Here is a 26,693-nt window from a genome sequence, read left to right as displayed (position 1 = left end):
CTGTTTACACAGTTTGCACATGAAAAGGAACACAAACAGCAGAATGGTGATCCAAGCAAGCAGGAAAAATACTTCAGCTGCTTTGGAAGAGTCCATATCCATGGGAAAGATTCCCCCCACCCCCACCCTCACAACAGAGAAATTGCCATTTGTCCAGAAGAATGTGTGTTGGCAGGCACATGTATAAACAGTATAATCGATCATAACTATGAAGAGGAGCAGCTTTGGCAACAAAACTTGTCTACGTTCACAAATAACAATGGAGAAACATGGCAACAATATTGCTGCAGACCATCTGAGGCCAAATTAGCTGCCTGAAAATAATTAGCTAGCAAGAGAGGTTGGCAGTGCATGAAGCAAATTTAAAAAAAAGGAATTGTCATTAGAATGTCCTGAAAAAGGACTTAATCAAGAACAGTTGTTTACCAGGTAAACTCGAGCTGCTGAGTAGTGAAAGCAGGAATGTCTATATCATGTGCAGACATCTAAATGCTGTGTTTTTTTTGTCCAAAAAGGAAAATGACAAGAGGAAAAACAGACATAGGGAGTTGAAGCTCAAAGCTTCTTTGCCACAAAAGAACAGATGAATAATCCATGGGCACTCTTTGTGCATCTGAAATATATCCATTAATGGATGATGCATATGTGCCTTTGATTCTGGTTTTGTTCCAGGACCTCTCCCAAGGAAATGGGTAAATAAGATTTCTGGGGAACTAACAGGAAGCATGAGAAAAAACACAACCATAAAGCATTTTTCAAACTGAAATGATGAGTATTAATTCATACAGCTGGCGGAAAATGACCTCTCATAACAATTATTGAGCAGAATATCTCCCATAGACATGAATCACGTTTCCAAATTTAGGTTGGTACCACCTGGGACAAATCTAGGTTCGTGCCCCCTGGGCCAAAAACTAGGTTCATACCCCCTGGGCCCTCACTAGCTCATGCCATAAACATGTGGTAGTAAGTCTGTAGAGGAGACCACCACCCCCTGGGCCCTGGACAAATCTATGCACTCTTGAGCAGCAATGCAATGAATAGGTCAGGAAAGACGACTAAACTAGCAATTAACCTTACTCTCTTCAGGCATTTACACTTAAACATGAAACTTGGGGCAGTGAGATAATAGATTGATTTCTTGCTACTTGAAATTTTTGGACTAATCGGTAGTTATTAATCCATCCATAACTAGGTGATAGCTATATAAACTAGTTTATAGGGTTTTATTATAGCTATAATGGGTAGGTATGGATGTTGCTTTCCTATGCTAGTGTCACTGTCTTTTGGTGCACCGACTGATCATGGCCCCAGGCACTGAGGTGCACCCATGAAAAGAAATAGAGAATCTTATGGATGGTGTTCAGTAGCTCTGACATGCAACTAAATCCACCCCTATATGATAACTATCCAGCACTGCATGCATTATTCAAGCAACAGCAAAACAATAAGGGGGAAGAAACACTAACCAATGTGTTCATTCACTGTTCCTCCGGTCGTGCTGCAGCTGTTCGTGCTGCTCTTCTTGGCCTCTCCCGCCACCGCATGCACCGAGCAGGAGAAGCACAACCTCCTACGGTTCCTCGACGGGCTTTCGTGTGATGGTGGCCTCGCCACATCGTGGCGTAACAACGGCACGGACTGCTGCGAGTGGGAAGGCATCTCCTGCAATGGAGATGGGGCCGTCACCGGGGTCTCCCTGGAGTCTAAAGGACTTGAAGGGCCCATCTCGCTGTTCCTCACCAATCTCACCAGCCTGCTGCGCGTCAACCTCTCGCACAACTCGTTCTCCGGTGGTCTTCCGGCGGAGCTCATGTTCTCCGGAAGCATCATCGTCCTCGATGTCAGCTTCAACCGGCTCAACGGACCGCTGCCCGAGCTTCCGCCTTTGATTACCACCAACCGGCCTCTGCAAGTACTCAACACCTCAAGCAACCAGTTCAGCTCACAATTTCCATCAGCCACATGGAAGGTGATGAACAGTCTGATTGCACTCAACGCCAGCAATAACAGCTTCAGTGGGAACATACCATCTTCTCTCTGCCTTGGGTCACCATATTTAGCATTGCTTGACCTCTGTTACAACCAACTGAGCGGTGACATACCAAACACGTTGGGTGATTGTTCCAAGCTCAAAGTGCTCAAGGCTGGCAACAACAACCTAAGTGGGATTCTCCCTGTTGAAACCTTCCGCGCTACCTCACTGGAGTACCTCTCCTTCCCCAACAATGGTTTACAAGGAGAACTTGATGGAGCACATATTGTCAAAGTCAGTAATCTAGCTACTCTTGACCTTGGAGGGAATCACTTCAGTGGCAAGATTCCGGAGTCCATAGCTCTGCTCAAGAGGCTCGAGGAGCTGCATTTAGGTAGCAATAACATGTCTGGGGAGCTGCCATCAACTCTGGGCAACTGTACAAATCTCAAAACCATCGATCTGAAGATCAACAACTTCAGTGGAGATCTAGGCAAGGTAAACTTCTCCACCCTGCAGAATCTAAGAAGTTTAGATCCCATGATGAATAATTTCAGTGGCATCATTCCAGAAAGCATTTACTCATGCAGCAATTTGGCTGCACTGCGGCTGTCGGCCAACCATTTCCATGGTGAGATCTCACCGAGAATAGGCAACCTGAAGCACCTGTCCTTCCTATCACTTGTTAGAAACTCCTTCACAAACATCACAAAATCTTTGCATGCCCTTAAGAGCTGCAGGAACATCAGCACTCTGTTTATTAGCACAAACTTCATGAATGAGGCCATGCCACAAGATGAAACCATTGACGGTTTTCAGAATCTTCAGTTTCTGTCCATGCAACAATGTTCGTTTACTGGAAGGATACCTACTTGGTTATCAAAGCTTACAAGTCTGAAGATACTAGTGTTATCTAATAATCAACTCACCGGACCAATGCCAAGCTGGAACAACTCCATAAACCACCTCTTCCATCTGGACGTATCAAACAACAGTCTTTCTGGGGAAATCCCAATCGCCTTGATGGAGATGGCAATGCTAAAATCAGACAAGCCTGCCATCTATTTGGACCCAAACCTCCCTGATCTACCAATATATATGAATCCATCACTTCAATACCGCATGGGCAGTTCTTGGCCTAAAGTGCTGAATCTCGGTAAAAATAAATTCACAGGTGTGATCCCACAAGAGATTGGTCATCTGAAAGCACTCCTTTACCTGAACTTGAGTTTCAACAACTTTTATGGAGAGATCCCACAATCAATCTGCAACCTCGGGAACCTCCAAGGGCTAGATTTGTCTAATAACCATCTCACGGGTGCAATCCCTGTGGCATTGGAGAATCTTCACTTCCTTTCACGATTCAACATTTCTAACAACGACCTAGAAGGACCTATTCCAGCAGAAGGGCAGCTGAGCACCTTCCAGGCGTCTAGCTTTGACGGGAACCCAAAGCTGTGCGGCTCTGTGCTTACTAACCATTGCAGTTCAGTTGAAGCAGCTCCCGTCTCCATCATCCCTGCAAAACAATGCAGCGAAAAGATCATCTTCGCGATTGCATTTGGTGTGTTCTTTGGGGTTGGGGTGCTATATGATCAGTTAGTATTATTCAGATATTTTGGATAAGCCCACATCAACTGTAATATGGTCTAGTATGATGTATGCAATGGATAAGGTAATTTGCATATTGTTAGCTTGCTGAATAATACAGGTACATGATGTTTGCTTTTCTAGCTAGCAAACTTGTTAAGAGCTGTAGGAAGATGGCTCCTGGTATAACAAATGGTCCTCTTCGCTGACAAAGTTGCAGGATCAATAGCTCTAACTTTTGGCTTAATAACAAATAACTGCAGTTAAATCCACCCCAATTTCCAAGCTACTGGGCTAATTGATCATGCAGTTATTTGGTTAATACTAACAAATAACTTTTGGCTTAATATCATGCAGTTAACTACATGATGTTTATTTTATTTTAGAATACAAATAAAATAGAGAACTGGGCTAATTACCTCCGAGTCGTGGATCGACGGATCGTATGAGCTACACCTGCGGCGGCCACCAGCCGCCGGTTCGCCAGCTTCCGCGGCTTCCTGTTCGATTCCGGCCGGCCCAACTCGCCGGGTGACTGCGAGGGGCTGGGAAGATGTTCGCCGGCAGGCTGCGAAGATCCGCTAGCCAGTGGGGAGGGGATGGGAGTACGTTCGATGGCTTCAGCGAGGCGCGCACCGGAATCGAGGGAGAAGGTGCCACCAGCGGCGGCGCAGCAGCGCAACATCTTAGAGCTATTGAACCTTCTCCACTGGTGCGCAATGGGAGAAGGTTGGGCTTAGATTTTCTGGATTGCCCAAATCTGTCCGGAACCAGCCCAGCTTATAACTGGGCTCAGACGCCGCTTATAACTGGGCTTCAAAACCAGCCCAGTTGAGCTTTATTTTCAAGTTAAAAATTAGAGCAAATTCTGGGAGCAACTAGTTGACGAGCGTTCCTTCGGGAGTCTCACAACGACCAGCCTCACTTGGCGCGCTCTCAGCCGCCCATCACATATCACGCTCTGGATGCTCCCTTCGGATTTTGTATTTTTATTTTCGCACGCGTTTTTGGCTTTTTAAACGTTTTTTTCTGGGTTTTTTCGACATTTTGGTTTTCCACCGGTCTTCCTTAGCTTTTAGGCTAAAATAATTTGCATGGAAAAACATGTTTTTTTTGCTTCCGCGAGAGGTATGGTTTAACTTTTCAGAGAGGCACAACCATGCCTATCGGAAACGAAAAAAAAATGTTTTCTATTTTATTTTATTCCGTCAGAGGCACGGTTTTTGCTTTCGCGAGAGGCCCGCCATGCCTCTTGGAAACGAAAAAACATGTTTTCTATTTTTTTTCCTCCCACGAGAGGCACGGATCGTGCCTCTCAGAAACGAAAAAAATGCGTTTTTTGTTCTCTTTTTTTCCGCGAGAGGCACGGTTGTTATTTCCCAAGAGGCACGTCCGTGCCTCTTTCGGAAAGGGAAAAAACCATGTTCCTGGTTTGGTTTTTTTGTCTGTTTTTTTCATGAAAAAAGTTTGTTAAAATCTACCAAGATGGGATCTAGTTTTGAAGATTTTGACGCGAGAAATCAAACGGTGAAAACAGTTCAAGATTTGAACGCACGGTTTAAGAGATAAAATGTTTTGAATAAACGGATCTATGAAAAAAGGGAAAACTCCGAGATTCTGACAAGTGACGCACATATAGCGCGCCACTTGTCGCAACCTAGAAAGGTGAGAGTGATCTTTGCGAGGAGTACTCCTCAATTAGTGATTTCGGCAAATTCTCATTTTCACCCCATCTTTTAGCATTTCTTACAGTAATTATCTCATTTAGGAGTAAGAGATCTTCAGCTGTTACTAATTTAGGGCCCCTTTGGTTTACATGATTTTTTAGGAATTCAAAAGGATAATAATTTCATAGGAAAATGTTCTTTGGGGCCTTTGGTTTATAGCAATATAATCTTATTGCTTATTCCTAGGATAGGAGTCAATTCTTTGCCAAAGGAAAAAGCATTAGCCTAGACATAATGAAAAAAATTCTTACCACATGAACCAAACATCATTTCTTTTTTCATTATTTGAGATACATGTCACCGCTTATGGTTTTTCTATTCACTTGATATTCATATCCTATGAACCAAAGAGGGTCTCTGGACACCGGCTGACCCGTGGATTCGCCTCGCCTCTGCTTGCCGCTCTGTCGGCAGGCGGTTGTAGGAGAATTTCGGTGTCTCGACTCCGACTAGTAGTTTAGGTTAGGGTTTTTAGTCCTCACAGGGCGGTGTTCAGGCGGATGACAACGCCTCTTCTTTGAATTGGTCTTCTGAGCTCCGATCCTCCTCGAATTTGTCCGTCTGGACGGAACCAACATAGTGCCAACGTAGATTCCTATCGTCTCCTTGGGCGCTGAGGTTATGGTTTCTCATCATCTGTTTGTGATGGCGAGATCTGATGCCAAACACGTCAGATCAATTCAGGGTTCAAGCGAAGTCGTCTAAGATGTGTTTTAGGGTTTCAACGTCTTGGGGTGAGAACTTAGCTGCGATAAGGGCGCTGTCCCATGTATTCTAGTGTCGTTGGTGTAGGTAGTTGTAAATGGATAGGAGAGAGAACTATGACTATGATTTTTTATTTATTAGTTGTTGAAGGATATCAACAACAATAATGAAGAGATAAGGTGAAAGGACTTGCCTTGTCTCATATAGTGTTTGCAGGCAATCAAGGGCCGAGTACCACCATTTAGCATGGCCACTGTTTTGCCGGTAGAAAGGATGGTGTCTACCAAAAAATGGTTGGAAATCACGAAGCCTTAGAGTGGATATAAGTGGGGTCTGGGAAACTGAGTCAAATGTTTTTCAAAAGTCAAGCTTAATGACCATGGGTTGCTCCTTCCTACCATGGCAAGACTTGATGAGGTAGGCATCAATGATAACGTGCTCCACGATATTTCGACCATCAATAAAACCCGTTTGATCGCGGTGGACTAGAAATGAGATGAAGGTTGGTAGTATTTATGTGGCAGAATGTGAGTATCTGGAGTATTCCCCACATACCCTCTTGAAAACTGGGAAAACCATATATACTAGTGTAATATCTAGCTTTACAAGTGCACATAACTCATGACAGATAGTATGCATGATTAACATCTCATTCTCGGGATAAGAAATAACTTCTCTTTCCGACGCATCGTCATGCCAAACACATCAGTCATATCCAGGTCCGCTTGCCGCATGCCGTCCGGGATCTCCCAATCATAACAATAGACAAGGTTGGCGAGCATGATCTCCACAGACGCCATCCCAAAATTTATCCCGGGACACATCCTTCGCCCAGCTCCAAATGGCAGAAACTGAAAATCCCTCCCTTTGAAATCGAGGGACACGATGTCCACAAACCTCTCCGGCATGAACTCATCGGCAGCCTCCCACGATCCAGGGTCTCTACCAAGAGCCCAAGCGTTTACGATCACACGAGTTTCAGCGGGGACTTTATAACCGTCGATATCGCATTCGGCCATGGAGAGGCGCGGGAGGAGGAGCGGCAGCGGTGGGTGTAGCCGGAGCGTCTCCTTCACGACGGCCTTTAGGTAGGCCATGTTGCCCAAGTCGTCCTCGGTCACCATTTGTTGGCCCTTGGGTGTCTTTTGCCTCACCTCGGCTTGAAGTTTGGTCATGAGGTTCGGCTTTCGCATGAGCTCAGCCATGGCACACTCGAGAACTATGTATGACGTATCCGTGCCTGCCACAAACATGTCCTGTGTATGGGTTCGATCTGAAGCATCAGCACACTTAATATATGACCATATTTACCATAATAGGCTAGCTACGAACATACAACATTTGTCCTGGTTTATTTGTCTCCATTGTAATCTGTGCTAAATTTTGACCATAAATTTAATTAACAAAATATTCGTGCATGTCACCAAAATTTATATTATCAAAAACTATGTTCAAATAAGAATCTAAGGATATAATTATTTTACATGTATTAAGGTTTTGTCAGTTAAATATTTGGTCAAAATTTAGCATAAATTACAAAAGGGACTAATAAACCAAGACAAAGGTATTATGAGGGTATGAGAGGAGATTTACCATCAATATGGCCTTGATATGCTCTCTGGTGAGATTGTACTCCTCCTGAAGATCGAGCAGCACATCAACGAAGTCTGTCTCTTCTTGATCTTCTTGCTGATCGTGCTCGGTGTGTTGCTCCTGTGCCGATGCTTTGCTGACATGGTCGTCGATGATCTTATCGAGCAGCTCGTCCCATTTCCTCTTCAACTGATTGGTCTTGGCGAACACCAGTCGCGCGAGCACGCCCACCTTGGCCAGGCCCGGGAAGTAGTCCAGCACGCTGAACCCGCCAAACGCGGCCACGTTCCCGTCGATCGCCTCCCGGAACAGCTCGTTCCGGCCTTCCTCCCGGAAGAACTTCCCGGACACGGCGCGGCACGCTATGTCGTTGGTGAAGCTGCCGAGCAGCCTCGTCATGTCCACGGGGGCGCCGGCGGCCGCCGCGCCCCGGATCCCGGCCATCACCAGGCGCGCCTCCTCCTCGCGGCCGCGGCGGAGCGAGTGCACCTTCCTGGCGCTGAGCAGGTGCGTGGTGACCAGCCTCCTGGCCTGGCGCCAGAACTCGCCGTAGGGGGCGAAGGCGACGTCGGCGCCGCCGCCCAGGAGGGCGTCGACGAGCGCGCTCGGCGGCCGCGAGGCGAAGACGTGGTCGTGCGTGCGCAGGACCGCCTCGGCCGCGCGCGGGGAGGAGACGACGAGGGCGCGCGTCTGGCCGAGGCGGAGGAGCATGAGCCGCCGTCGCCGTGCTTGGCGGCGAGGGCGGCGAGGGAGACGTGCGGGTCGGGGCCGACCAGGTGCAGGTGGCCGATGAGAGGGAGCTTGTTCGGAGGCGAAGGGAGGGGACGGCCCCCATGGTTGTCCGCTGCTGCTCGCTCGCCGGCCGACCTCGTGGTTGTTGCCCGGAGGAGGAGCAGCAGAGGGACGAGCAAGAGATAGAGCAATAGTGCTTGGGGAGATAAGAGCAGTGGTAGCACTGGTTGAGCCGCCATTGCCGGCTCTAGTTGTACTAGCGCGTAGCAGTACTGGACCCTCCCTTGGTGTCGTATTTCTGTGTTTTTTTGTAAGTTAAATGTACTCGTATTTGTAGCTGGTCGAGAAGAGTGATCGAGTACAGAGAATCACTGTGATCTTCTGACCACGACTGGATGTGTAGCCCATGCTCGCGATTTGCTACGTGACAATGAGGTTTGGAGTTTGGTGCGTGTCCTTCTCCACTTCTGTTCAACGTTTAGTTGTAGTGGACTTGAATTTCTCCATCGATGGACATGCGCGGCGCAACCATGATCACGTACGTACGTATCTTATCCACCTGCCAATGCATGGAAAATATGTTTTTCCTTCCGCAATAGTTACGTGTAAGTTGACTAAATTTACAATGTGGATAAGTTAATTTTGTGGAAGGAGAAATGAATGAAGGAGGAAGAAAGCTGGAGGAAGAAGAAAGAAGAACATCCGTTGGATCTTTAATATAATAGCCAAAAATCGACTTACCCAAAATAAGCTTTCGTGCTGACTTACATGTAGCTTATCTTCAACATAAGACAATGCTCCGCTGCAGCTGTTATTTACTAACTAGCAAAAAGGCCCGTGTGTTGTAACGAGAGATTTTTTTTATAATCTCCAATGACCATGACCACATTTTGCTGCATCATGAAGATACACTATCGCTGTCAATTTTCTTGAAATCATTAACATTTTTTAAACTCGTGCACATATTTGAAATCGTAAATATTTTTCAAATTTGTGAACACACTTACAATATTTCAAACATTTCCTAAAATCAAGAACATTTTCTGAATTCATGAACATTTTATACAAAATCAATTTACCCAAAATCTTTATCTTTATTTTTTAAAAAAAATAATAATAAAGGGGCTAATGCTTCTGTCGGTACATCATCGAAATTGTCTCCAAAGTTGCAAAATATTATCCGTCAATGTCATCTATAAGTGATAAAAAAACGTATCACACAGGGGAATCCGCGCTTGGGCCGGCCCAGTAGTAACCTACTATACTGCGCTCTGCGCGCTGGGAGAAGAAACAGCGCGCCTCTTCGGGCCGGCCCATATCCGGGAGATCTGTCTTAAATTTCGCGTTTTGTTTTTCTGTTACATCTTCGTTTTTTTTCTAATTTAAATAATTTGGTAATTTAAAAATGTTCGGTCAATTAAAAAATGACAATTTTGAAAAAAGATTAATAATTGATAAATACTTGTGGGCCCAGAAAATGTTCGTGATTTTTAAACATGTTCGTGTATTCAAAAAATGTTCACAATTTTGAGAAAAAATGTAAGGGAATAAAAAATGTCCATGATTTTTTATAATTGTTTATTCAAAATGTTAATAAAATTAAACAAAATTTCGCCAATTTTAAAAATATTCACGATTGAAAAATATCCTAGAAATTCAAAAACTGTTTGAGACTTACAAAATAGTTTATTGATTCAGAAAATGTTCGCTGATTGAAAAAATGGTCATGCATTTCGAAAAATGTTCGTTAAGTCAAAAAATGGTTGTGAATTTCAAAAATTGTTCCACCAAACAATTTCCAAAAAAATGTTCATCGATTCTAGAAATGTTCGCCTATTGAAAAAAATGTATTTTAAGAATGTTCATAACTAAAAAAATGTTTGTAAATAGTATAAAATGTTCATGGTTTTAGAAAATGTCCAAAAAACTGTAAAAATGTTCATGCTTTCAGATATGTTCACAAGTTTATTTTATTTCATGATTTTGAAAAATTGTTCACAATTTCACAAAAATGAGAGTGATATTGTATCTTCGTGATGCAACAAAATGCGGTCATTGCCATTGGAGGTTATGATTTTTTTTCGTTGCAGCTGGGCTCTTTTGCTAGATCAAAAAAAATCGTGGATTTCAAAAATTGTTCCACTAATTTCCAAAATAATATTCGTCAATTTTAGAAATGTTTTCCGATTCAAGAAAATTGTTTAAATAATGTTTGCAAATTTTATAATAAAACATTGATAAATTCAAAAAAAAGTTCTTGATTTTAGAAAATGCTCGAAATTTTGTGAAAGTTTTCATGATTTCAGATATGTGCACGAGTTAAAAAAATATTCATGATTTCACGAAAATGAGAGTGATAGTGTATCTTGGTGACACAGTAAAATGTAGTCATGGCCATTGAAGATTATCAAAGTTTAAACATGTCCCCTTGCCATGTCGTTGTCCTCAGCAATATATATTACTAGTGTTAAAAAACGTTTTACATTATGAGACGGAGGGAGTACAACATTGGCACATAGTCTTCCCTTCATAGCCATGTTATCAACATACCTCCTCGTTGCTCTTCATCTCGGTGTAACGTGGTCTATTCAGCTTGGTCATCAAACCTGAAACATACAACATTCTACCTCGGCCCCCTCCTTTGGATCAACGGTGCGCATGACGTGAGGGAATGCGCGGTGGTGGCAAATGGTCGTGGGGGTGTCTGGGGCGATGCTTGCGTTTCCGAGGGGGAGAGGCTGCGTCGAGATGACGCGGTGGCCCCGGATAGCTGTACGGGCGTCTGTGAGGCTAGCCTCACCCTGGCGACAAATCAACGAGGGGAGGGAGAATAGGGAGATGGGACGAGAGGGAGAAGAGTGTCGGTGGGCAGCCGAAGATGGTGGAGACTACTCGACAAGGGGGTCAACGTTGACGGGTTAGGGGAGCACAAGGCGGTGAAATTGGAATTTAAATGGCCGCATAAATAACATCACTGACCAGTCCATAAACAACTCAGTCGGTCTTAGGGCATGTACAATGCATAGCCTCAAGGTGATGCCTCGCATGCCATGTAGAATCGGATATGACGTAAAGTAGGTTCGGATAGGGAAGCGGGATCCTCTTCAGGAGGCGGGTGCTTGAAGAGAAAAAATGTGGTCCAGTGACAAAAGCTGAAAAAGGTTGGAGTGAAAAATAAAGATGCACGTGTACTAGAGTCTTTATTTTCTATTTCTTAATGAGGCCCACTAATGATAGCTTGCATTGGAGAGAAAAAATTAATGTAGATGCCTCAAATTACTTTTTGTCATGAGGCATATGTATTCATATGCCACCATTATACATACCCTTAACAAGCTACAATGACGGGCTAAACTTAGCTGACCAGTCAGTGATGACATCAATGTCTTTTGGTAATTTGGGAGTGGCGCTAACAAGATGTCGTTATCAGTCGCGGATCGTCTGCTTACGCACCATCGTGCTTCGTCACTGTTCATTATGCGCCTGCAGGTTCCCCTTCAATTCAGTCATCTTCGTGATATCAGCCGTGTCTCGGATGATAGAAACCTACACCACCAGTACCGCAGGATTAAATTCTCACTAATGCATGGCTGCCAGCTTACGATTCAGTCCATTGTGTGGCTCGAAAAGGATAACCAGCCCTGTCCAGAAGAAGAGAAAAGAAAACAGACTCAGGTCCAGCAAACAGTTCCAAGTCTAAGCACCCAAAAAAGGCAGTTTCAAAGCTCACAATGGAATTTTTTTTTAGAAATGAAGGCGTACCCCGGCCTCTGCATCATGACGATGCATGCATTTATCTTATTAAAAAATCCATGAAGTATCATAAAGTCATAAAAGTATTACAACCCACAAGCGAAGCGAAGCAAAAGAATAAAAGAAAAGTACATGCTGACAATCACAACCGGTACGGCAATATGAAGGATATGCTTCCTAGACTCCTATCCTGTTATGCGACCGCCATCCGAACTGGTTGAATATAGCTCGTGCTACTATCTCCCACTGGGTTGCACCCAGTAGATCCATGCGGTAACTCTGAAGATGACCTGCAAGAAAGTTAAAGTGTGTTGTCTGTTAAAAATCAAATCATTCAAATCATTCCTACAGTTCCATATAGCCCACAGAAGCGCACATATTCCAATCCGAATACAAGCCGCAGTAGTATGTTCAACCCTAGCTAACCACGTTCCAAACAAGGACTCAATGTCAACTGGAGGATTAATGTTGAAGGCTATATGAATCGTTATCCAAAGCAATTTGGCGAGTGGGCATTCAAGGAATAAATGTTGTATTGTTTCATCATGATCACAAAAACAACAATGTGAACTACATACTCATCGCCTCTTGATTAAGTTGTCCTTAATGAGTATTACTTGCTTGTGGACGAACTACATAAAAATTTTAATACGCAAGGGAACCTTAATCTTCCAAATATGCAACGATCTTTAGATTGGACCAGAATTAATCAAATCCATATAGAAAGATTTCACCGTAAATACCCCATTTTTAGCTAATTTCCATTGCGTCGAATCCGGCTGGTCGGAGAGTTGACATCTATCAATCTCCGAACCAAGTGCATCCAGTCAGTCCACCGCTCACCAACTAACGCACATCTGAACTGAATATTCAAAGGATTTTTTTGGAAAACTGTGCCTATATAATCCTCCTTACGTTGCACAATGTTATAAAAGATGGGATATTATACGGCGAGGGATGTCTCTCATAACCACGTATCCTCCTAAAATCTTGTTGACATCCCATTGCCAACCAAAAATTTGACCCTACAAAAAAACAAGTCCTTCGTTCTTATAAGCCCTTTCCAAAATGACGAGTCTCACAATGGAACTAGATAGTCAAGATGAAGTAATGATGGAAATGGAAAGAGTATAAACTAGCAGCAGCTTCCAACTGGTCCTCGTGCATGCTTGGCCTCAGACGTAGAAGACTTGAGACCTATTCTATTGGGAGCGCGATGACTAAATTCTACAAAATCTGTACAAGGATCTGCGGAAATTCACGGATTCCAAACCACGATGACCGAAGTCCGTCACCCAAGTTCATACTTGGTGTATGGTTGCTGCCAAGATAAAGTCAGAGTTGCTCGCTCTGCCTTTGATGAGTACTTGTTCAACCCTCCCTGAACAAGTTGCAGAGGCAACAATCAATCAATATATCTACCTATCTCATATGGAGACGGTTTTACCTTGCTGCTTTTCTGTAATAAAAAAAAGCAAGAAAAGGAGCCACAGGAAGTTTAAGCTCAGAGCTTCTTTACCACAAGAGAAGAGGGGAATACACCATGGCCACTCTCTGTGCATCATCTGAAGTACATTATTCATGAATGATGCACATGTGCTTTTGACTCTGCTTTGTTCCAGGACCTGTACCCAGGGAAATGTCACAAAAATATGATCTGCAAGGAACTAACAGGAAATATAAGAAAAACCACAACCATGAAACAGTTTACAAACTCTGGTATAATGAATATTTTGTTCACTAACTACAAAGCGCGGTTACTGTAAACACAACCACTTTGTACCACTTAACACTCACTTAAAAACATCATTAATTGAACTGTGATATTTCAAACTTGACATATATACTGTACTTTCGCCGCAACTTCTTGTACTAACCGTGCACTTTACTTTAAAAAAAGAGAGACAGTTTCAAGGCTCGCACCGGAGCCTACATAGTCAAGGTGAAGTAATGGTGGAGCCAGCAAAGAGTATAAACTAGCAGTTACTGGGTGGCCCTGGTGTATGGTCTGCTTCTGACTTTCTGTCGAACAAGACTTGACCCCGATGACCAAAGTCAAGTCACTCGCTCTGCCTTTGAGTCAACTTTCCATGAAAAGAAGTCTCATTCCAGGCATACGCACGTGGTCGAGGGTTTTTGCCAGGATCTTCATTCACGGTGTATGCCTGAAGCAAAGTAACAAGAAATGAAATACAATTACGACGCCCTAAGAGAAAGAATCAATCAATAACAGCTATTCAACAGGTAAACTCGAGCTGCCGAGTAGTGAAAGCAGGAACTCATGTACGTCTCAGATGGAGACAGCAGCGACAAATCTGTCTATCCTCATTTTCAAAAATAAATAAAAACACTAACCATGAAACTGTTTTCAAACTGATGTAATGACTATTTTGTAAACACAACCAGTTTCAAACTGATATAATAGATATTTATTCGTTAGAGTTGGAAGCAAATGCATGATAAATATCAAGCAGAATATCTCCCCATAGACATGAAACACAGCTTTTCAAAATGTTCCCGCGAAGCATGAGTTGGATAGGTATGTACCTTCTCAGGAGATTCTATTGAAACTCGAATACCTCCAGTTATCTACTACTCCCTCCGTCCCATAATATAAGAGCGTTTTTGACACTACACTAGTGTTAAAAACGCTCTTATATTATGGGACGGAGGGAGTAACTACCAACAGCGAGCACAAAGGAAAACCAGAACATTTTGTCAGTCTCAAGCATGAATTGAGAAGAGAATACCTACTGAACAATGAAATAAGAAGAAATTTCAAAACATAAGCAAGATACACACACCTCTGATCGACCATTTGACTCTGATTTCCAGAATCTAACTTAATTCTGCATTAAAGCATGGAAAACAAATCACGCTGCCTGGTTACTGGTACCAATCTGCATTCATCTTTATCAAAAGAAATCCAGCCCATGTGAACTCGTATATCTGTACCACACTCAAGTATAGCAAGACCTCAGCGTCAAGCATGCAAATTCCCAGTAAGCCTCAGCGGGCCCAAAACTGGGTTGGTACCCCAGGGGCCAGGGCCAGGCTATATCTATATATAGCAGCCTGCTACTACTCATGCCACCACCTATATGGCCACTGTTAGATGATAAATGGTACCAGCAGTGCATGCATTCTGCCAGCAACAGCAAAACAAGGGGAAAAAACACCAACCAATGCGTTTCTCCATCATTCCTCCAGTCGTGCTGCAGCTGTTCGTGCTCCTCGTCTTGGCCTCTCCTGCCACCGCATGCACCGAGCAGGAGAAGCGCAACCTCCTTGGTTTCCTTGCCGGGCTGTCGCAAGATGGCGGCCTCGCCACATTGTGGCGTGACAACGGCACGGACTGCTGCGAGTGGGAAGGCATCACCTGCAATGAAGACGGAGCTGTTACTGAGGTCTCCCTGGCATCTAGAGGACTTGAAGGGCGCATCGCGCCATCCCTTGCCGACCTCACCAGCCTGCAGCGTGTCAACCTCTCATACAACTCCTTCTCTGGTGTCCTTCCTCCGGAGCTCATGTCCTCTGGAAGCATCATTGTCCTCGACGTCAGCTTCAGCCAGCTCAACGGACCGCTGCCCGAGCTGCCATCTTTAGTTACCGCCGACAGGCCTCCGCAGGTACTCAACATCTCAAGCAACCAGTTCAGCTCAGAATTTCCATCAGCCATATGGAAGATGACGAAGAATCTGATCGTGCTCAACGCCAGCAATAACAGCTTCACTGGGCACATACCATCTTCTCTTTGCCTGGGGTCGCCATCTCTGGCTTTGCTTGACCTCTGTCACAACCGATTGAGTGGTGATATTCCCACCGCACTCGGTGATTGCTCCAAGCTCAGAGTTCTCAAGGTTGGCCATAACAACCTAAGTGGGATTCTCCCTGTTGAAATCTTCCACGCTGCCTCGCTAGAGTACCTCTCCTTCCCCAACAATGGTCTACAAGGAGAACTTGATGGAGCACACATGGTCAAACTCGGTAAGCTGCTTACTCTTGACCTTGGATGGAACAATTTCGGTGGCAACGTCCCGGAGTCCATAGGTCAGCTCGGGAGGCTGGAGGAGCTCCATTTGGATAGCAATAATATGTCTGGGGAGTTGCCATCAACTCTGGGCAACTGCACAAATCTGAAAACCATTGATCTGAAGATCAAGAACTTCAGTGGAGATCTAAGCAAGGTAAACTTCGCCACCCTACAGAATCTAAAAAGTTTAGATCTCATGAGTAATAATCTCAGTGGCATGCTTCCAGAAAGTATTTACTCATGCAGCAATTTGACTGCACTGCGGTTGTCATACAACAATTTGCATGGTGAGATCTCCCTGAGAATAGGCAATCTGAAGCACTTGTCCTTCTTATCACTTGTTAGAAATTCCTTCACGAACATCACAAAAACTTTGCATGGCCTTAAGAGCTGTAAGAACATCAGCGTCCTACTTATTGGAAAAAACTTCATGAATGAGGCCATGCCACAAGATGAAACCATTGACGGTTTCCAGAATCTTCAACATCTCGCCATACACCATTGTTCGTTGACTGGAAGGATACCTATGTGGTTATCAAAGCTCACAAATCTGAAGATGCTAGACTTATACAGCAATCGACTCACTGGACCAATGCCAAGCTGGATCAACTCCCTAAACCACCTCTTTCGTCTGAATGTATCTAACAACAGTCTTACTGGGGAAATCCCAATCACCTTGATGCAGATGCCAATGTTGAAATCAGATAAGCCCGGCATCTATTCGGACCCAAGCCTCCTTGACCTTGATCTAGTTATTTATGTTGCGGATTCATCAACACTTCAATACCGCATAGACAGTGCTTGGGCCAAAGTGCTGAATCTCAGCAACAATAAATTCACAGGTATGATCCCACAAGAGATTGGTCAGCTGAAAGCACTCCTTTTTCTGGACTTGAGTTCCAACAACTTTTATGGAGAGATCCCGCAATCAATCTGCGACCTCACGAACCTCCAGGAACTAGATCTGTCTAATAACCATCTGACGGGTGAAATTCCTGCAGCATTGGAGATTCTTCACTTCCTTTCGCAGTTCAACATTTCCAACAACGACCTAGAAGGATCTATTCCAACAGCAGGCCAGCTGAGCACATTTCAAACTTCTAGTTTTGATGGGAACCCAAAGCTGTGCCATTCTCTGCTTATTAACCATTGCAGTTCGGTTGAAGGAACTCCTGTGTACATCATCTCTGCAAAAGAATGCAGCATTAAAGTCATCTTTGCAATTGCCTTTGGTCTTTTCTTTGGGGTAGGAGTGCTATACGACCAGTTAGTATTATTCAGATATTTTGGCTAAGCAGCTAAACCCACTTCACTGTAATCTGATCAAGTATGCAATGGTCTAGTATCCAGATATGTTGTTTACATCTTTGTATCTGCATGCAATGGATCTTAATAGTGTATTAATTGAATATTGTGAGCTATGGTTATTAGCAGAATGCATGTTTCTGAAACAGTGCACATGCAAAGTAGTTTGGTCAGTATGTACCTGGACGTATCATGCTTCTGGATGCTGTTGCTTTCTGCAAACAAGTGCTTTTTTCTAACCATAGCTCTGTCTCTTCTTTCGTACCTCGATATATGATCAATATGGAACATGGCTCACTGGATTTTTCATATAGAATGAAATAACTAGAGTCTGGAAGATTGAACAGATGAAAGATTCCCAGAAGACGCCATTTGCCTTCACATCAACTAGTATGCGTGTACGTACTGCAAAGCATGTTTGGCTTCCATAATTGATACTCTGACCCACAATATCATGTTTTCACATGCTAACACTGATATCGTTGATATAAAAGAGAACTGTAAAATCAAGTGATTTTACACTCGATTTAACATGTCAACCCGTTCAATCAATCATATTATAATCAAAACAAAAATATAAGCCCACATATATTAGCATTGCATGACCCGGGGATTTTGACTACGCCGCAGTATTGCCACAGTGAGGCATCGCTCATTGCATAGATGCCTAGGCCGTCATGCATCTGCCACCCATGCCAACGTGAGAGAGAGAGAGAGAAGACAACTCCCAAGGGAAGCAAAGGTGTGCCTCTTCAACCCCCATGAGACAACCTAAATGGCACATCCACCCCCCATGCAGGCCGCTGTCACACCACCATCGATCCAGCACTCGAACACTCCCTTTAAGCCTCTCTGCCAACAGACTGCATAACTGTAGGCCACGTACAACACCAAACCGAGGCTCCAGGTCTCCAAGGCAACACTTTTAAGAAAATAAATGGATGAAGGTTTTTCACCTGGAGAGTACAAGGAGTGGAGAAGTGAAGTCCTTAACAACGCCTCCAAGCAAGAGAACGACGCCCAAAGGCGCCATCTCAACAACGCCACTAAGCAGGAGCATATGCCCAAAGACACCATCTCAACGACGCCTCCAAGCAGGACAACGGCACTGGTAAATGTCAAGAGAAAGTTTTCACTCAGAGCACCATGTTACGCCACCACTGCCACCCCTTGCCTGCTACATGCAGCCCACACAGCCGCTGCCAAAAGCCGCACCATCCAGAATCAAAGAGCCTGCCACGCGAAGGATGAAAACGCTCACTACCATTCATCAGGGAGCCACTACATGGCATTGCTCAAGGCGTGTGGGCCCAAGCTCCACCGGAGCCCCCACGACACGCCCCAGGCAGGATAGGCGAGTGTTGCCACACATGAGAGATCTGATGGTGAAACCCGTTGCATGGCTCTCCCGTAGGCCCAGCTGCCTGGGCCCGCGCCACCTAGAGACTTCAAAGCGCGCTAAATGGTCGGGTAGGGGCGATCCGGGCCAGCAAACAAGCTCCACCAGCGGGGAAGCACCATCGGGCTAAGGGAGAATTGTGTAAAAAAATCAGGCTAAGAGAGAAGCGCCGCCTTGTTGTCAATAGTCGCTCTGGGCACCACAGCCAGCGCCAAGGAATGCACCAACCATGCAAAGCAGCACAGGAAACACAGTTGACATTCGCCGACCGTCGCTGCCTGTTCCAGCGGCAAGGAGCATGTTTCTTTAGGTTTAGGGTTTGGGACACCCTAGATGTAATGAGTTGGCGGAGAAACTTCGAGGTTGTTGATGCAGTGTTGATATGGAAATTGGGCTTTGGCCACGGTGGCACACCATATTGGAACAAGTGATCCTCCAGCCTGAAAATAGTGGGCCCAACCTATCCGACCGGCCAACGAAAGAGCAACTGGGGATCATGTCGATACTTAGGACAAAATATGTGGTTTTATAAGAAAAATGTTCAAAAGTTGTGTGGGAGTGTTATAAGCTGTCTGTGCGATCACTCCGAGTGTAAACATTATGTCAAAGTCACAAACAGCGGAGCTCGTGTGAATGGGGGTTGTAGGTGCTGTTTCGGCCGGTGGTTGTCGTTGGTAAAGAGGTGAGCCATAGGGGGAATTCGGAGATGGCAGCTTTTTTCTGAGGGCCGGCACCCAAGGAGGCTGGGTGGTGAGAACCCTAGCGCTGCCACATCATATCTCTGCTTGATTAGGGAGGGAACAAGAGGAGAGACAAGGTTTTGGGAGAGAGATCTCTGTATCATAAGTGTTGTAGGGGAAGGGCAGACATAGGACTTGTGTAGGCAGAGTGACATTCTAACAAGTATCGCCAGATGTTTTTTTTTCCCCTTTCACAGAAATAAAAAACCACCATGCATTCTAACAAGGCAAAAATAAGCAATCTTTTTTGCTTGGGTGAGCCTATCCAAACACCCATGTAGCTTCACAGCCAAATTCACATCCATGTGAACGACATGGCGGAGTAAAAGTTGTAAAACCACCCTGTTTTAGCAAGAAGGGTAAATTAAATGGCATCAAAAATTGAAGGGTGTGTTATAACTAGTTTTAAGGTATGTTTGGATTGCGGCCAAAGTGTACCCTGCAATCTTTTTGGCCATGATCAAAACGTTGGTCTTTGTTTGGATGGGAACTAATCTTTGGGCATACCAATGAGGCAATGGTCCTTTACCAACTCTAATGCATTTTCTAGGCAATGTTGACGGATCCGTTGACAAGCAAAACCTCAACCGAAAATTTGGGTAGCCAGCTTTTTGTAGGGAAAATATGAGCACAAACCAAACAGACCCTTAGACCCACAATAGTTTGAGAAGAGGAACTGTTTACACAGTTTGCACATTAAAAGGCACACAAACAGCAGAATGGCGGTCCAATCAAGCAGGAAGAATACTTCAGCTCCATAGTAAAAAATGAGAAGAGTTCATATCCATGGGAAAGACCAAGGAATGTGAAATATAACAGAAAAAGTGTCATTTGAAAAGAAGAATTTGTGTCGGCAGATACATGTATAATCAAACATAACTATGAAGAAATTGTCTATGTTCAGAAATCAAAATGGAGAAACATGACAACAATATTCTGCTGCTGATTGCATTTGAGGCCACATTAGTCGCCTGAAAAGAATTACCTACCATGAGAGGTTGACTGTGCATGAAGCAAAGTAAAAAAAAACAAATGAAATGTCATTACAGTGTCCTGAAATGGAATTAATCAAGAACAATTGTTTAACAGGTGAACTCGAGCTGCCGAGTAGTGAAAGCAGGAATATCTATCTCATATGGAGACATCTACATGCTGCTTTTCTGTCCAAAAAAGAAAAGGAAATAACAAGACAGAAAACAGACATAGGAAGTTGAAGCTCAAAGCTTCTTTGCCACAAAGAATAGGGGAATAGTCCATGGCCATTCTTTGTGCATCCGAAATATTACATTGATGGATGATGCATATGTGACATGTGCCTTTAATTCTGCTTTTGTTCCAGGACTTCTCGCAAAGGAAATGACATTAATATGATTTCCGGGGAACTGACAAGAAGCATGAGAAAAAACACAACCATGAAGCAGTTTTTCAAGCTGAAATCATGGATATTTATTCAACATAACCATGAAGCAAATTTTCAAACTGAAATCATGGATATGTATTCATCAGCTACAAAGAGTCAAAGAACTGGTGGGAAATGACCCAACATAATAATTATGAGCAGAATATCCACCACAGACATGAATCATGTGAAAAACACAACCATTAGTAGGTTGGTACCCCGTTTGGGCCTGCCTACCAATGGCAGCCCGTCACTAACGCATGCAGTAAACAAAACTAGTGCTGTAAGTCTGTAACCAAAGAGCACCACCTATATCTATGTATTATTGAGCAGCAATGCAATGAATAGGCCGGGCAAGATGAGATGAGATAATAGATTGACTTCTTGCTACTTGAAAATTTTGGACTAATAGGTAACTACTTAATCCAGACATAACTAAATGATAGATTTATAAACTAGTTGATAGCCTTTTACTATAGCTAATTAATTGATAGGCACGGATGTTGCTTTTCTATGCTAGTGCCGCTGTCTTTTCTGTATCAACGAACCATGGCCCAGGGCCCTAAGGTGCACCCATCACAAGAAATAGGGAATCTTATGAGTGGTGTTCAGTAGCTCTGATGTGCAAATAAATCCACTACTAGATGATAACTAGCACCAGCACTGCATGCATTCTTCGAGCAACAGCAGAAAGGGGGGGGGGGGGGGGCTTTTTTAGTTAATCCAATGGCTTTTTCATTGGCTTTCGGAATGGAACTCTATTTTTTTAATTGGAAAGCTATATATTCTGCAAGAATGTTAGGCTGCCTATAAGGTTCTTTAACTTTTTCGGTAGAAATATTAACTCTCTGGTTTGGGGGGGGGGGGGGGGGGGGGGACGAACCAATGCGTTCATGCACCGTTCCTCCGGTCGTGCTGCAGCTGTTCCTGCTGCTCCTCTTGGCATCTCGCTCCACTGCATGCACTGAGCAGGAGAAGCGCAATCTCCTTCGTTTCCTTTCTGGGCTGTCGCGAGATGGCGGCCTCGCCATGTCATGGCGTGAAAACGGCACAGACTGCTGCGAGTGGGAAGGCATCGCCTGCAATGAAGACAGAGCTGTCACTGAAGTCTCCCTGGCATCTAGAGGACTTGAAGGGTGCATCTCGCCGTCCCTTGCCGACCTCACCAGCGTGCTACATATCAACCTCTCGTACAACTCCTTCTCTGGTGACCTTTTGCCAGAGATCATGTCCTCCGGAAGCATCATCGTCCTCGATGTCAGCTTCAACCGGCTCAACGGATCGCTGCACGAGCTGCCGTCTTTGGTTACCACCGACCGGCCTCTGCAGGTACTCAACATCTCAAGCAACCAGTTCAACTCAGAATTTCCATCAGCCACATGGAAGGTCATGAAAAATCTGATTGCGCTCAACGCCAGCAATAACAGCTTCACTGGGAACATACCGTCTTCTCTCTGCCTTGGCTCACCATATTTGGCATTGCTTGACCTCTGTTACAACCAATTGAGTGGTGAGATACCAAACGCGCTGGGTAACTGTTCCAAGCTCAAAGTGCTCAAGGCTGGCAACAACAACCTAAGTGGGAATCTCCCTGTTGAAACCTTCCACGCTACCTTGCTGGAGTACCTTTCCTTCCCCAACAATGGTTTACAAGGAGAACTTGAAGGAGCACATATAGTCAAACTCGGTAATCTAGCTACTCTTGACCTTGGAGGGAACCACTTCAGTGGCAAGATTCCGCAGTCGATAGGTCTGCTCAAGAGGCTGGAGGAGCTCTATTTGGGTAGCAATAACATGTCTGGGGAGCTGCCATCAGCTCTTGGCAACTGTACAAATCTCAAAATCATTGATCTGAAGATCAACAACTTCAGTGGAGATCTAGGGAAGGTAAACTTCGCCGCCCTACATAATCTAAAAAGTTTAGATCTCTTGAGGAATAATCTCAATGGTATAGTTCCAGAAAGCATTTACTCATGCAGTAATTTGACTGCACTGCGGCTGTCCAGCAACCATTTCCATGGTGAAATCTCATCAAGAATTGGCAATCTGAAGCACCTGTCCTTCCTATCACTTAGTAGAAACTGCTTTACAAATATAACAAAAGCCTTGCATGCCCTTAAGAGCAGCAGGAATATCAGCACCCTGCTTCTTGGCAGAAACTTCATGAATGAGGCCATGCCACAAGATGAGTTCATTGACGGTTTTCAGAATCTTCAACTTCTTACCATGGACTGGTGTTCGTTGACTGGAAGGATACCTATTTGGTTGTCCAAGCTCACAAATCTGAAGATACTACTATTAGTCAGTAATCGACTCACTGGACCAATGCCAAGCTGGATGAACTCCCTAAATAACCTCTTCATTCTGGACGTATCAAACAACAGCCTTACTGGGGAAATCCCAATCGCGTTGATGGAGATGCCAATGCTAAAATCAGACAAGGCTGGCATCTATTTGGACCCAAACCTCCTTGGTCTACCAATTTTTTATGTTGACCCGTCACTTCAATACCGCATGGGCAGTGCTTGGCCCAAAGGACTGAAACTCGGTAAGAATAAACTCACTGGCGCAATCCCCCAAGAGATTGGTCATTTGAAAACAGCGCATTACCTGGACTTGAGTTTCAACAACTTTTATGGAGCGATCCCACAATCGATCTGTAACCTGACAAATCTGCAGGGGCTAGATTTGTCTAATAACCATCTCACCGGTGCAATCCCTGCCGCACTGGGGAAACTTCACTTCCTTTCACAATTCAACATTTCTAACAACGACCTAGAAGGACCTATTCCAACAACAGGCCAGCTGAGCACGTTTCAGACTTCTAGTTTTGATGGGAACCCAAAGCTGTGTGGCTCTCTGCTTATTAGGGATTGCAGTTCAGTCGAAGAAGCTCCCATGTACATCTCTGCAAAAGAATACAGCATGAAGGTCATATTTGCGATTGCCTTTGGTCCTTTCTTTGTGGTAGGGGTGCTATATGACCAGTTAGTACTATTTAGATATTTTGGTTAAGCTCAGTACAACTGCAATATGGTCTAGCATGCAAAGGATAAAGGTAATCATGACTTGGTTGTACCCATCTTTGTATCCAGCTGCAATTGTGTCTAACTAATATATTACTGCCTCCAATCCATATTACGTGTGCTCAAGCGGATGTATCTAGCACTGAAATACATCTAAATACATCCATTTGAGCGACAAGTAATATGGATCGGAGGGAGTAGTAGAATCTTATAAAGTACTAGTATATTGTTAGCTTGTTGAATAATAAAAGTACTCCAGTACATAGGTTTGCTTTTATAACTAGCTGCCCTGTTAAGTTATTAGAGCATCTCCAGCAGCTGTCATTTCACCAATAATGTTCTCGAGCTACCGTCGTTGGTTACCACTGACCAGCCTCTGCAGGTACTCAACATGTCAAGCAACCAGTTTAGCTCAGAATTTCCATCAGCCACATGAAAGGTGATGAAAAATCTGATCGCACTCAACGCCAGCAATAACAGCTTCACTGGGAACGTATCGCCTTCTGTCTGCCTTGGCTCACCATATTTGGCATTGCTTGACCTCTGTTACAACCAATTGATTGGCGACATACCAAACGCACTGGGTAATTGTTCCAAACTCAAAGTGCTCAAGGCTGGCAACAATAACCTAAGTGGGATCACCAAAAAACACCCCAACTCCCCGTTTACAGATCCCTTTTCGCCAATAATTTCCGAAGCGAAACCGAAGGAAAAAACTGTCTCCTGCCCGCACGCTCTGGCCGTTCGCCGCCGAACACCACCGGGCCGTCCTCCCTTCCCACCGCCACCCGTGCACCGGTGCCGGCCCACGGCTCCCGCCCGCATGTGTTAACCCCGCCTAGCCGGTCAAAAAGCGAATGTGTACAAAATGCACAATTTAATCGAATACAAATGTGGCGACCCTACCACCTAGACAGCTGCTGATATAACAAATGGTCCTCTAAAAAGTAAAAAGCCACTACTGTGATACTGTCAAACTCGACATGATCAAATATCCCCAAATGTAAGCAGGGACGCTGATCATGGAGAGCCTCGCAGCGCCACTTACAAGCCACCTGGGTTCGAATCTCCCCACCTATACTACCTAACAACGAAAGTTAAGGGATGGAACTTCCCCCTTTAACCTGATCAAATTGCTCTAACCTTAAGTTTAGAGAAAAAGAAAGGTAAATATTGGGCGGGTTACCTCCGAGTCGTAGATTGTCCAAACATATGCGCTGCACCGGCCACCAGCCGCCGGCTCATAAGCTTCCCGAGAATAACCGCTGTTCAATTCCGGCCGCCGGCACGCGCCGGGTGGCCGCGGATCGGGAGATTCGCTAGGGTTCGCCAGCCTCCGTGCTTCGCGCGCGGGAGTGGGGAGCTGGGAGATGAACACGAGAATGGCTGCTTCTTGTCCTGTGTTGGATAGCTTTCGCGGGAGGCGGTGCGGCTGCCGGACTGGAAGGAGGAGGCGGAGCAGAGCGACCGATCGGGATGTGGCATATGGGCTGGAGCCTGCTGCTGTCGGTCCAAAGAGTCTGAAAGCTTGGGCTCGGATTCTTTGTCAAATGGGCCAAATCTGAAAGGAGATCAGTAAAGTTACTAAGCTCTTCTCAAGAGCCCCTAAAAAAAAACTCTTCTCAAGAAAAAAAAAAGGTAAAGTTACTAAGCTCACTGGCTATGAGCGTCCTGGTGAATCGGGTGGTGGGAGTTGGGTGGGTCCCGTATTACAGGGGGTGAAATTGGTCGGATGGCAGCCGTGATTTGCGCCTTATAACTGTTTGCGCATGTGTCCTAGGTGGTTAGGTCTCTTCCAATGCACAGAGTCTTTTCATGGATATTCCAACGCATAGGTGCTTAGAGTAAGTGTAACTAGATGATACCTCGCGCGTTGCTGCGGAATTAGTAGCACTATATACAGAATAAATATTTATGAAGTAAGAAATAAAAAAATGTAATTTTTTTAACCTTTGATGAAACAATACGAAAAGCCAGGAAAATTAGTATAATGTAGAGTATCCCCATACTTGCTTAATTAGAATGCATCTTAATGAAAAGGGACATATAGTTTCATGAGATTTTTCTCATAATAATTCAATGTAATATAATTTGATTATCTATTAGAAATGCATTAGAGCAAAAATAAATTCATGCTACTTTTGTGAGCCTTGCGTGCTAATATGCCCAAATTGGAATTAGCTTCCATTGTCCACCATGATCAATTTTTTAGTGGAAAAGTAACGAAAGGTACGCAAAATGTCATGGTTATTAAGTAGGACTACAAATACACTCCATTTTCTACATATTATTCAAGTGACTACCATCCATCATATCATAGAACAATTAAAGTGAGTGAGAATACTCATCAGAAAAAAGGCCATACTTGATCCTCTCACCAAGGATTGTCACTAACACCAGAACAATCAAATAGTGGTATTCCCAGTTATTCTTACATTTTTAAAAGTGAAGCTATAACCTGAGAGGAGATTGTTAAGTATAATTTCCGGAGAGTATGCATGAGAATTGCATTCTCCACTGCAATTGGATATGAAGCTACAACATGTAAATTGTAATGCATCAGCAAGTTATGGGAATAAAAGGTATACCTTTAGAAATTAAGGAAATACATTATTTGATTGCGGCCTATATTTTTCCATATCTGAAGGGTGTGCGTTGCAGCAGGAATATGCAGGCATAGAAAAGAAATATGTTATAGACATGAGTGAGATTATGA

General features: G+C 44.3%; 4 protein-coding genes across 4 annotated transcripts; 3 read left to right on the top strand and 1 right to left on the bottom strand.

Moving 5' to 3' along the window:
- The first annotated feature begins 138 nt into the window (after positions 1 to 138).
- On the top strand, positions 139 to 3,702 carry LOC125515820 (tyrosine-sulfated glycopeptide receptor 1-like). The gene has a single exon (XM_048681323.2). The coding sequence runs from the start codon at positions 1,472 to 1,474 to the stop codon at positions 3,599 to 3,601; it is 2,130 nt and encodes a 709-aa protein (XP_048537280.2). The 5' UTR covers positions 139 to 1,471; the 3' UTR covers positions 3,602 to 3,702.
- A 2,854-nt stretch (positions 3,703 to 6,556) lies between these two features.
- On the bottom strand, positions 6,557 to 8,526 carry LOC125515818 (indole-2-monooxygenase-like). The gene is made up of 2 exons (XM_087526846.1): positions 7,591 to 8,526; positions 6,557 to 7,253 (listed from the first exon to the last, which is right to left on the bottom strand). The coding sequence occupies exons 1-2, from the start codon at positions 8,299 to 8,301 to the stop codon at positions 6,639 to 6,641; spliced, it is 1,326 nt and encodes a 441-aa protein (XP_087382972.1). The 5' UTR covers positions 8,302 to 8,526; the 3' UTR covers positions 6,557 to 6,638.
- A 6,204-nt stretch (positions 8,527 to 14,730) lies between these two features.
- LOC125515932 (uncharacterized) lies at positions 14,731 to 18,138 on the top strand. Its single transcript, XM_048681415.2, has one exon. The coding sequence runs from the start codon at positions 15,198 to 15,200 to the stop codon at positions 17,400 to 17,402; it is 2,205 nt and encodes a 734-aa protein (XP_048537372.2). The 5' UTR covers positions 14,731 to 15,197; the 3' UTR covers positions 17,403 to 18,138.
- A 3,696-nt stretch (positions 18,139 to 21,834) lies between these two features.
- LOC125515933 (uncharacterized) lies at positions 21,835 to 25,155 on the top strand. Its single transcript, XM_048681416.2, has one exon. The coding sequence runs from the start codon at positions 21,837 to 21,839 to the stop codon at positions 23,964 to 23,966; it is 2,130 nt and encodes a 709-aa protein (XP_048537373.2). The 5' UTR covers positions 21,835 to 21,836; the 3' UTR covers positions 23,967 to 25,155.
- The last annotated feature ends 1,538 nt before the right edge of the window (positions 25,156 to 26,693 follow it).

This window comes from Triticum urartu, chromosome 6A (assembly GCF_056163025.1).
Source record: "Triticum urartu cultivar PI428250 chromosome 6A, HENAU_Tu73, whole genome shotgun sequence".
Taxonomy (NCBI): domain Eukaryota; kingdom Viridiplantae; phylum Streptophyta; class Magnoliopsida; order Poales; family Poaceae; genus Triticum; species Triticum urartu.
This window is presented reverse-complemented; position numbering and strand designations above follow the sequence as displayed.